This window comes from Colossoma macropomum, unplaced genomic scaffold, assembly GCF_904425465.1.
Source record: "Colossoma macropomum unplaced genomic scaffold, Colossoma_macropomum, whole genome shotgun sequence".
Lineage (NCBI taxonomy): Eukaryota > Metazoa > Chordata > Actinopteri > Characiformes > Serrasalmidae > Colossoma > Colossoma macropomum.
In genome coordinates this window covers 30,755,190-30,768,090 of record NW_023494787.1, presented here as the reverse complement: position 1 = coordinate 30,768,090, position 12,901 = coordinate 30,755,190, and the positions used below count along the sequence as shown (strand labels likewise).

At 36.9% G+C, this 12,901-nt stretch overlaps 1 protein-coding gene across 1 annotated transcript in view; it reads left to right on the top strand.

The window, feature by feature from the left end:
• Positions 1–7,847: 7,847 nt before the first annotated feature.
• The window catches only part of si:ch211-66e2.5 (hemicentin-2), a 33,972-nt gene continuing 28,918 nt past the window's right edge, over positions 7,848–12,901 (top strand). The window contains exons 1-2 of the mRNA XM_036565517.1: positions 7,848–7,968; positions 8,220–8,413. Coding sequence (XP_036421410.1) covers positions 8,359–8,413 — 55 coding nt within the window. The 5' untranslated portion in view covers positions 7,848–7,968; positions 8,220–8,358. The remainder of the gene's footprint in view (positions 7,969–8,219; positions 8,414–12,901) is intronic.

The following is a 12,901-nucleotide window of genomic DNA, read 5'->3' as shown; positions in this document are numbered from 1 at the left end:
TGATTGTAGTATTTTTCCATAGTGCTATTTATGTTACACATCATATTAAAATGATTTTTAACTAATAACCAAGATAAAATTATCATACCGAGCCAGTTAATAGTTGCATGTTAATAGTTGAACTGTGAATGTAGTCTTCCATATAATTTAAAGCAAAACTTTCAGCTTCAGGAATGAAATAAAAACAGCACCAGGCATTATACGCAGTACCTTTTCACCATTTCTTACAATAAGTCTAATAATTTGTGACTAATTTACTGCCATTCTCACTGCAGCTCTGTTTTGAAGAGTCCTGTCAAAGCTTTTCCATCACTTGATGGAGGAAACAACATTTACAGACAATTGTGATTGGCTGAGAGGTGTGTCAGTCATAATTTAGCAAGCGGCCAATTGTGCTAACCTTTAAACTCCTGAATAAAGACCTGTATGAGTTGGATTAGTTTTACCAGAGGAGTGGTATGACTGCTATGCATGGTTTGACTGACTGATTTGAATGTGATAAAGGATTTGTTTAATTTCCCTAAATTACCCCAAATAGCTGTGAGCCTTGTCTTGAATCAGACATTGCAGATTAATACTGGATTAAAATCACAGATCTTGTTGGTAATCACTCATATTTCATCACCTCCCCAAGTAAAACTAATAGAGCTTGATTAGGGCTTAATTCATGCTAGTTACTGACTAAATCTTGAGAATAAATACATAAATAATAAGTCTGGGGTTTAAGGAGTTAATGAAGACTTTGCAAAGGTCTTCGGTATCACCGTCCTACAACTATAGAGATAAAGACATGAGGCAGAACTTTTGTTTTAAAAAAGATTTAACACAAGGAAGTGGATATATTTCAAGGCAACATGAATTGAAAATCATCAGGTTTTTTTCTTCTGAACTGTGATGTATTTCTGAGTGAAATTTAGTTTCAGGGAGGGTCTCTGAGCGAACTAAATGTTTAGCTCGATAATAGGTGGGGATGAGGGGAAGGGGCAGGTGAAACATGATATTATTGGCTACTATTATTTTTCCCTTGCCTTCAGGTGCACAATGGTGTCATCAAAACATGGGAATATGTCTTCAAGGTGGTCAAAAGTCACTATGTTTTGACTGAAGATTGTGGGAAAACAATTCTTTTGAATGCTGTACCATTCAAAAGAATTGTTTTCCCACAATCTTCAGTCAAACCATTGTAACTGTCAAACCATTGTACTGTACCATTCTTTTGAACGGTACAGTACAATAATTTGTTCTTTACCCCTTACATGACCATGGGCCCTCCAGTGGGCCTAAAGTTTTACTACACACTTCTATAACCTAAGAATGGCTCAGCCAGTTTGCATTGAAGTCCCTGTAGTTATTGAATAACAAGCCTTGGTATATAATAAGCCTGGGATTTTAAGGGGTTAATATGACCAGGGACAAAAACTAGCAAGGAAAAAAGGTCAATCTTGATTTAAGGTTGATTTTAATCGTTTACTGTACATTCCAGTTGCCCTAATATGTCACTGCAAACTAGACAACACAGAGTATTCAGCCATTTTAAAGGAGACTCCAAACACAAGCAGTGAAAATGTTGAGTTCAGAATAGGGAAGTTCAGACTGCATAAGGAAGTCATGAGTAACAGTTTAGCACTGCTGAGTCATTGTGTGTCTCGTCTGTGTATGTTTTGTCTTGTGCTGTATTTGATTGAGATGTGATGGGCATTTTGAATGCACCTCTCTCTCCCCCACATTTTGAAATGTCTCCTGATATTTGATACCCTTAAGATTAAAGAATGTGTATATGTACTCTAAGTTGAACTTGTTGAAGTAGTTTATACAGTTACTTTATCCTCTTACAGATCAGGCTTGTGATGATCCTGTAATGATCTTATGGTTTATTACTCAGTAACTACTATAAATGATTCAGCAACCAATGTAAATTATTCAGTTACTGCTGTCAATTATTCCAAAGCTACTTTAAATTATTCATTTATTATTATCAGTTATAAAATTTTCAGCAATATCCTATTCCTACTGCTGTGAATGATTAAATAACGATCAAAACATGTTTAGTATCTACTATAAATATTTTTAAAAACTGCTCTGAATTATGTTTTAGTTTTGTGAATTGGTCAGTAAGCATACAGAATTCTCAGTAACTACTATATATTTTTAAGCAAACTCAGTTATTTCATAGTAGTTACTTAATAACCAATGTAATTTTTTTAATAACTACTATAAATATATCGATAATACTTTGAATTATTATGTATCTACTATAGTACAACAGGTGTTGGTTTTATCTTAAAGACTGATGTCAGTCAGTAAATATGTTATAACTCCCTTCCTGTTATGCTGAGGATGTGGTCCTACTGGTCTTCGTGATGTGGGCGATCAATTTCTGAGTTGTTAAACTGTGAAGACACTGCAGCTTGAGTGAACCGTGCCAGAAGAATGCTGTACACATAGAATGCTGCCTGGACTCTAAGGGAATATATATTTAAGGAGAAAGAATTAATATTGAAAGAATAAAGGAATTTTAAATGTGATGTGTGGCTCAACAGGAATTCTGGGTGTTAACTGTCCCTTTAAGAATGCACGGTAAGCTTGCAGTTTATATGTCATAACTGTTCTCTTTCTTTTTTTAACCACAAACATGCATGACATAAGTAGGTGGGTGTCTGTTTGTTTGTTAAGATTTGTATAAGATTTTTTGGTTTGAAATTGAAAGAAGCAGCATTATGGAGGAAAAACATGCTAAAACATGGTGTTCGTGCGCTACCTTGGGTCACCCTGTAAAGCCTGAAATAGTAATTTAAGAGTCAGAGATAGATTTTGTAGGAGTTTTAGGACTATGTCATACAGTGTTACAAAAAGACAAAACAAGGTCCGACTTGATGTAGGTCTTATGCAAAATCAGGGTTATACACTAAATAAAGATACTGTGCAGGTACATTTTTCATTCACCAGAGTACAAACAATGTAAATGTACCCTCAAAAGTACAACAGAGGTTTTAAGGCCCGACTATGTACCTTAAATAAGTTTTTCCAGGTGAAAAGTACATATTTGTACCTTTTCATAGCCTAATGTTTTGAAACAGAACCATAAAACAAAAAGCCTGCAGACAAGACAAGGCGTGTGGAGTGAATGTAACTTATTAAATATAATTTCAATGGATTATGGTACAATTATGTTCCCTGACTAAAGGTACTGAGATGTACCCATGAGGGTACCACCCCAGTAACAAGAGGGGTATTACCCAGTTTCATACCTTTATTTCTGAAAGTGTACTGATGAAAATTTAATGATAGTAGTATATCGTTTACTTCCATTCTCAGGATCCATCATTCTCCAAGTTTGACCGAGTTCTCTTTGAATACTCAGTTTCAGTGTGCTTGCAATTTAGAGTGTACATTGTATGCAATTATACCTTTCCACCAGAGAGGTCTTCAAATCTTTGTTCAAAGATTACAGGAAGACAATATGCTTACCATGCTTTGTTTATATGACCACAGACATAACCTAACAAGGTAAAAAGGTCATTATGATTTCAGGAAGAGGATGAGTTGCAATGCAATGTGCAGTGCCAATTATGCTTAAACCTCACAATTTTTTTAATTTTGTGAACAAGAAACAGGAATTATACACAGACTAACAAATCTATAATAAAAAAGACAGTGCATATCCTATGTTTTAATAAATAAATAAATAAATAAATAAATAAAATAATAATAAATGATGAAAGGGAAAAAAAATACATGAATGCTTATCATTATGCTGCCTGCAAGAAATCAGTACCTGTAATCTGGCCTGTGCCATCCTCAGCGCATAAACCCTATAACCCCCCTAAATCAGAGACTATATTAAGTGTTTCTATTTGAAATAGATGAGCAATCTTACTATGTAGACCACCAAATGTAGATTGCTGTTCATGTTAATCATGTTTGTCATTTTAGTAAACAGCATATATTGATTTTCAGGCAGATTCTGCGATTCATTTTGTTCGTGTACCAGTTTGAATAGGTGGACAGGGCACATGAATACAGGGCAAATTCCAGTTTTGTGTGGATTAATCATTGTCAGAGTTTCCTTCTTTCTGCTAGTGCTACAGTAGTGCAATCAGCTTTTTCCTCCTTATAAAAAGCCTTTTAGGCTACATACAAATCTTCCTGTTGCCATAGTGTTTACACACAACATCTGTCAAATTATCAAGTCTGACTCAGGAGGTAGACTAAATAAGAGCTGGTAAACTGATTAGTAACGGGTATAAATCTGAGTAATATATCTGACAAAGCATAAAAAATATTTTGCTCTTAAATATTTATCCAGGCTGGGTTACATTCATATCAAGATCTTGCACAAAGAGTGGAGAATGGTGAATGTAGGTTACTGTGAAAAGACTTGGTGATCGTGGATTCACAGAGCATTATAATGAAAACTGAAGTTATGTTTGAGCCCTAAATTCTATTTTTACTTCAGTACAGTGACATCCAACATGCTCATTCGAGTGTGGGATGAATTTGAATTTGATCGCGTTGATGTTGCCCGTACAGCTGGAGGTCATTTTGAGCACTTGTAAAATTACAAAATTTAAAAAACAAATGTGGCATGATCAAAAATTTGGCCACCGTTCCAGAACTTTTAGTCTTCACTGTTTTATAATGACTGTTTTAGCAGGTCAACAATTGTCATTAGGAATTGTCAGCTGATGTCAGCTGCAGAGTGTACTTAATTCTTTGAACTCTTCAAACTTTGTGCTAACACTCAGCAACCATGTTGTTGACCTGTAAGCAGCTCTAAGCACCACCTCTAAGCTGGCTGAGGATCTGAAATGAAGCTATTTAATGCCTACAAAGCAGAGGAAGACTATAAAAAAAGGTATGAAAGTACTTCTAGCTTGCAATTTTCACTTCCTGAAATGTCATTAAAAAATGAGAGTTAATAGGAACTGCAGACGGCAAGAAGACCAAGAAAACTCTCAGAGATAACTGCTTGTATGCTGACCGGAAAGGCAAATCAAAACCCCCATATGACAGCCAAGTAACTGCAGGTTTAGCTGACAGATTGGTGGTGCAATGATCTATTGTGCAATGATGCTTGTGCAAACATGATCTGCATGAAAGAGTCATCAGATGAAAACCTTATCTGTGACCTCATTACAAACGTCATTGTCTGAAGTATGCCAGAGGCATTTTTGAAACAACTGCAAAGACTGATGAAGTAACATTAAGCTCAGGTAGATGGAAGTATGGATGAATGTCAGCAAATTCTGGAAACAACCTCAATGCAGTCAGCTGATAAATTGAAAATCAGTGGGTAAATCGTAAACATGCTGTGCATGTTACTATTCTTTCTGAATGTCTAATATTGACAGAATAAATTCTGTTATGGGCTGTATTAATAGGGATGCTTTTGCACTGTTTGGACAGAGCTAGCTACTGAGCTAGAAGTTGTGTATTGGTTCAGCAGCAACTCTTGTGTATTTAACCCTAGAACTACTGAAGTTCCACCAATAGTTATTTGCACAATCCATCAAATCTAAAGAGGAGTCTATGTATAAAAAAAGAGTAGGCCTGCAAGGCGACTTACCAAGTCCAGCTATCACAGCCATTCAAAATTTAAATTTATAGTGGTTGTAAAGATAATATTTTAGCCAACCAAAAAGAATGAGAAAAACAAGTTAACACATCAGAAACCCTTAACTAACTTGATTGTGTTATTATTAGAGTTCGGGGGCAACAATATTTCTTGCCAGTCATATCAGTGATTTGCAAACAAAAACAAAACTGCTGTTGTATTTTTGGACAATGCAGTTTGAGTAGGCTTTAGACTCTGTATTTGCACATCTCAGGTAAAATGGACTCTTGTTTAGTCTCTTGGAACAGTGATAAATTTTTGCAATTGTAATATATGTTAAATGAATAGTTATTACAAACTCAACCTTCATGGTCATGTTTTGACTGTTTCTGAAGATGCTCTGTTAGGCTTGGGAAAAATAATGAAACCAAAATAAACTGTGGAAGAACAGTTTTCATTCAGGACTCATTCTGGCTGTCCTAGACTGCTCAAAGTGAAAGTATTTTTGCAGACTCCTCCGTCTGTTTCATCTGTTAAGATGCTTTTATTTACTGCAGTTGGCTACAGGGAGCATTGAACCACACACTTAAAAAGATGCTGCTTCAAGGGTCAGTGCAGGCAAGCTCTGTATAGAATCATTTCCTCCCTTAAACTGTTCTTTGCATGGTGAAATGGTTCTTCAGATTGATGGAGAATGTGTTATGTTTCTATATAGAAGCTTTTTGAAATGGTTCTATGCACCACAAAAAAGGGTTCTGCTATTGTTACGATGTCAAGCTTGTAACAAGAGAAGAACGCCTTTTGGTGCTACACAGAACCATTTTCAAAACGTTTCTATATAGAACCATATACAACACATTCTCCATCAATCTGAAGAACCATTTCACCATGCAAAGAAAGCTTTAAGGATAAAATGGTTATACATACAACTCATGCTTCTAAATAGAACCATTGCCTTTACTAAAGCATCCTTGAACAGCTGTCTTGCGTATAATGGACAAAACCGGAAGCTCTACAGATGGTTATCTATAGCTGTCTTCTACTTCTCAAATGTACAATGTGAGTGCAGCCTTAGAAACTCTCCACATTCGCCTGAAAACCTGATATTGATATCTCCGCTGTGTGATTAACGCGTTGTGGTAAGCTGCAGATACCAGGCTGTAAATTTACAACGACAGTGGAAAGTGTTGCTGTACGTGGTGGCGGAGGCGGGGGCTTTGGAGACTGGGCGTGTATAAGCCATATCTAGTTTTTCGAGGGGTGACAAGACGGTCCCTATTTTGGGAATCGTCACAGATTAGCGAATCTAAAAAAAGAAAGCCGCACCCGACGTGGCTTTTATCGTAGATGTGAACCTTTGGAGACAGTTTAGCTTATTTACAGCTTCCAAACTGGAGACATTCACTGAGGTCAGTAGAACATTTCTGCCACTGAAACCATAAACATTTTGATTTTTATGTACTATAATATATATTCCACTGGTAATACAGTATCAGCAATGTATTTACTTTAAGACATTTACTTTTATTTATTTACTATAAGACAGTTAAACACCTAAACAGTCCCTCACTCACAGTTAAATTCACACACGAACGTAATCAGACAGAGGGGGAGAACAAGGGAGAAGAGGCCTGAAATCTGTGAAATACTATTCAAGCTGTGGGGGCGTGGGGGGTTGTAGGCGGGACATGCCCACCAGATTTTTAAAATCAGTTTTTTTTGTTTGTTTGTTTGTTTTGCTTTAGCTTTTTATTACTACTTTTTTGGTAATATGTACTTAACGTCATTCTATATTACATGTCAAACGTATTTTTCTAATTATGTCATAGATCATACCCCTTTTTCCCTTTTACTTTCTTCCAAAAGTAAATAGTGTAATTTTCAGTAACCATAACAGCACAAATAATTGACGTGAAAATATCTGTAAAAATACAGTATTTGTACATATAACATTATAAAATAACATGAAAAAACATTCCTCCGTTAGCAGGACATTAGAGAGGAGACGTGTGGAAGAGACTGATGTGGAGAAAGAGAGAAAATGTGCCGATACTGGCGTAACGGCATAACTGAGAAAACATCTGTTTTTGACACGTTTTTTCCACTTTCTATTCCAGTAGTTTCTTTTGTTTAATGATATTGTTTATAAGACCCAATAACCGTTGCTAAATCGGTGCACGTTTTGTTGATGTGTACATCTTCATATCAAAGTAGCAACTGCACATTTTCAGGTTAATTATAAACAATTCCGGGGGGTCGATGTTCCAAAACAGTGAAGTGGGCTGAGCCCCGCCACAGCTCCTGAATTTTCACAATAATCTGGCTGGTGGACCAGCAGTGACATATAGTCAGCGGGGTGCAGACCTTATCAAACCGCCTGACCGCTGCCTGGGCTTTTTTGACTCGTTTCTCACGTAAGTCGATATTTGTTTCGTCTGTGCACGTGCAGCGTGCGCGCGACAGGAGAATTTAACGTGAACCACTAAACGTGAAAAGTAGATTTTGGCAAGAACTTCTGGGGAACTCGTACAGACTAGATTTACCTAACCCCAGCCTTATATGGCCGTGTACTTCTAAAACTGTGAAACCCCCTCTTCTCTCCGAGTAGACAGTGTGAGCTGACTCTTACGCTTGATGGTGTTGTTTCATCTTTGTTTCATCACAGGCTTTATTGACTGGGCGTGGCGACGTGACTTCTGGGTTTCCTGGGTGTTTTAATCCCGCACTCTTCAGATGAAGCTTTCATTTTCGACTCTTTCACAGTGTCTTGTGGACTGTCTGTCATTCTGAACAGTTTTTAAAACATGACCCTCAGCGCTCTTCGGTTAGCGTGCTTCTCGACATGCTTTCTTCTCACAGGTAGGAAGGATTCAGGCTTCACTGTCGTCGCCATGACTTGCCGTTTCTGTTTCAGCTCACTGAGAGTTGAACCTGTGTGCTTGACGCTGTCATTTCTGAGGTGGCACACAGCACGTAGTGATCATGTAGGCAAGGCTTACACCGAATTAGGTGGAACTAAGATAATAGTCTTCTTCTCTTTATTGATTTGATGTCAGGCTGGGGCGTTTTGCTTTAGTAAGGTCTACAGGCTTGATATTGGAATGAAACCTGAAATCGGGTTTACTTTTCTCATCTGCGTGGACTTTCATTGTCTATGAAAAGCACTAGTGCAGTAGTTAATGAAAACGAAAATGCTTACAGAACGTGACAAACGTAATACTTTCCACCAACCACATGCCTGTTACAACGGCTAAAGGGGAATTCCACCTTTTCCAAATTTTCAAAATTTCTGCAGAGTTCAGTGGTTGAGATATAAACAAAGTCATTTAGATTTTTTTAAGTGAAATGGTTTGTTTGTAGAGAAACTTACCAATTCATATATCTCTACAGTGGTGGTGATAGGACCCAAGAGCCCAATGTATGCAATGCATATATAGTCAGTTTATTCATGTCCAGAATCACCAGTGAACATACATATAACTTTTGAGCTTATATATGATTGTAAAATAATGGTCAATCTGAAAAAATAAGTTTTCTTTGGGGACTATTTTACCTTAGAACACCCTTCATGTATCCCTGCACCATGAATGGATTGAAATATTTTTTTCTGTATCTTAGACTAAAAACTTCGTTAGCTTCTTATCTGCCAGGTTCTTTTTCAAATTTTCCACTCCACTTTAAATGGTGCTTCACTTGCATTCTGCTGCCTGTAACTTCTGCACCACTTAAGGTGGAACGGAAATTTTGAATAAGAAGCTGGAATGGGACACCAGTTTCAGCCTTACCCAACCTAAACCCAGAACCAGACCACTAAAAGCCATAGTTGGTGAAGCTTTGAAATTTGCACTGAACTTGATATGAACTTCAACTTGCACCTGTATGTGCTAGCTGCACCCCGTCCAATCTGTTGTGTGACACTTCTCCAGTGGTGTGTGGTACAGTTTATTCTATAAAACCATCAATCACCAAAACAGTCGATATCTATGAGAAGCTGTAGTGTGTCGTTTGATCCAGTGGCCTAGGCAGAAATCAATTTTTGGCTAGATCTGTGAAAAAGTGGGTAGCACAAGTTGTCAAACACAACTTCCAAACATGTGGACACAAAGAACATGACATGACAAGTAAAATCAGGCAAAAAACAACACAGCAAACTTAAAAGCCTAAACCTAATCATTGCAGCTAAAGCATACTGCCACGGCGGGCATGAAAAATGTTTATAGTCGATACTCGCTCTACATTTGATGCACTCTACAAGTGATGTTAGATGTTTGCTTTGACATTTTCACAAAGCCCATTTCAGCCTGTGATCAGTCTGGGTATTTGGTTTGGGGAATATACAAATCTCATAAAAAAAGACCAATCAGAAGGCCTGAATTATTATACCCAGGTAACCCTGTGCATTGAATTGCCCCTTAGCACTGTGAATGATTCTTACTTGGTAAGTTTGCCTAGAATGAAGCATTTCACACCAAACCACTCTGAGTGATTTTGTTGACATGTTAACCAATTAATTATGCAGAACTCAACCAGGAGGTCTCAATTTAGGACGAATCAGACTACAAATAGTTTTTTAACCTGCTGCACATCAGTAAGTCAAATTTAATAGGCTATAAAATTTCATGGAGGAGTATATAAAGCCAATGAATATCACTTTAGAGTGTTTCACAGAATAAAACCACGATAACCGTTAAAAGGGGTGCAGTCATGTTTGACTATTTTTTAATATCAGAAAGTGCTGTGTCCTGTCTGAGCTTTGAACAAAAATGCAGTCTTTACTGTCAAAGCCAATTCAGAGGAAAAAAGCGAAGAAAAAGCGTAACAGTGACATCATTGGTCCTATACCAAACAGAGGGAGGGCTGTCACTCCTATCCACTAACAATGGCAGCCTTAAGCCAGTGAACAGTGAAAGAATGATCGAAACTATCTCGAAATATGATGTCATAAGTGTGCTTGAAAACAACTTAGTGCACTTATCAGCACTGCTAAAGCCTGCTTTGCCCAGTGGACTGTTCACATTTAAGGGAGGTCTCAGAACAAACAACGTAGTGATTAGGGGTTCTGCGTAGTATTCGGCTCCCACAACACCTACAGGGGCGTAGCTAGAACTTTTAGAATCGGGTGGCTAAGTAAGGCCAAGTGATTTTATAGGGGTGGCACACTGCTAGGAAAAAGCTAAATAAAATATTGTCACTGTATGGCAATGACATAAAAAGTGATGCATTGCTTTTTCTCTATACTTAATTTCTGTTAAATTTCTACATCTATCCATAATTTCTGTTAAAAAAAAAAACATAAATACAGCTATTATATAAACTGACAGGCAAATATCTGTTGATATAATGTATTTTAGTCATTCACAAGGAAATTTTGCATTTGAATCAAGTTAATTAAATGCTTTACTTTTTTTGTGCACAGCGTTAACTTTTAGAATAACATTTAATACAGACAGGCCACAGAAGTAATTCATGAAGGCTGTTCTTGCTGTATATGAGTCTAATGATTAGAAAGCTAGCCAGATAACACTGTATAAGGTAACCTACAACACATGCATGTATTTATCTGTAAAAAGAAGTTAGTTAGCATGATAAACGATTATAGTTGACTAATTTCTGGTAATGAACTTATTATCGCATATTTCATAAAGTTGCTCACAGAGCAGCACTGCTGAAGGGACCCAGGGCACGTTCACTTGACTGTTTGCTGAGCAAATTAGCCTATCACAACAAAATACGCAAATCATCAAATGCAGTGTCACCATACTCGTATAACTCATTGGTAACTAACCTGGCAGGTTTTCACCATAAGTTGTAATTAATGGTTTATTGATGGTGGCTGACTGATCATGTGTGATTGTCTCACTTTCTGTAGTTGGGGTTGCCAGAAGGGTGGCCATATCTCACGCTAGGGTGGCATTGGCCACCTCTGCCCACCCCTTGGCTATGCCTCTATGCACCTAACAAATGAAAACCACTGTGTTATTTCTGCCAAAAAGACATTGCTTTGCTTCAAAACATCATTTTTAGTTGAAGTTGAAATACAATAGAAATACAGAACTTTTTGAAGGGCTGTATATAAAGCAAATTTAGCAACGTTACATGTGTTATCACAAAGAGAGCAGACATAGCTATGAGCCCAGCAACTGAAACTACACAGTGGACCTCTGGAACATGCATAATAAGTACTGGAGTAAAGTAGTAACAATAACAATATATCTAGGTCTTAACAACAAAGTGCTGTGAGCTTTATACTGAGAGGGCTGGACAATTGATCCGGATCTTTTGACAGCATGACTGGTCCCCTTTAAGCTAACGGGCAGGCAAGATTACTCTGTCACATTGCATCAAAGATGATGCCTCAAAGATGATGCAACGTGACCTATAAAAGGTTAGTTCTAACTTAGTTTAGCAAAAAATGAGATGACAGGTAAAGTGGGAAAAATATGTTTCATGCTGTAGTGCTCATTGAGTGATGCAGACTAAATGTAACTCTCATGAATACTTACTACAAGGATGCTTGTCATTTAGTATTTATTTTCATCCCTCTGGCATCATTGTTTGGTGACTTCTTGATTTATTGTTACAAAAATTATATTGAAAAAGTTTACAGAGGCAGAATGAAAGTAGAGAAGACAGACTAAAAGGTAGCTGGTTGAGTCAGAGAGGAATCCTCAGCTGCATTTTCTTGCTAGACCAGTGAATGTGCCGAAGAATGTTTTAAAGCTTTTCATAGACTTTTACTGTACCTCCTGTAGGCCATATCATATTGAATAAGTTTCAGATATGCTTAAAGCTCTGTTCCACAGAGGTCAAGTGCAAAACAGGGTCTGCTGTTCCAGGATCTATAATATCCAAATAAAAAATATAAATTGGATTATACTAGTATATATTAATATATATAGTAGGGGTGGGAATCTCTAGGCACCTCACGATTCGATTACGATTCAGAGGGCTGCGATGCGATTATAAAACAATTATCGATGCATCTCGATGCATCTTTTTTCCATATAGCATTTATATTTTCTCACTGTGTGAGCTCAAGTTTCGAGTTCAAGTTTCAAGTTTATTTGTCACTTGCACAACATGTCAGTACATTTATGCATTGAAATGCTTGTGGTGAGGCTCAGCTAATCACTCTACAGAAAGTAAATAAGTAAAAATAAAAATACAAGAAAAACCAACTGAAATATATTAAATATACATAAAATATACACAAAATATATACAGAATGTAGAGACAATATACATTTTAGTAACTCTGTGTTGTTGTTATTTAAAGTGACTTGGTACTTTTAAAGCAAAGTATTTGTAATGATCCATCCTTCCAATATCTTTTATTAATAAAACAAAT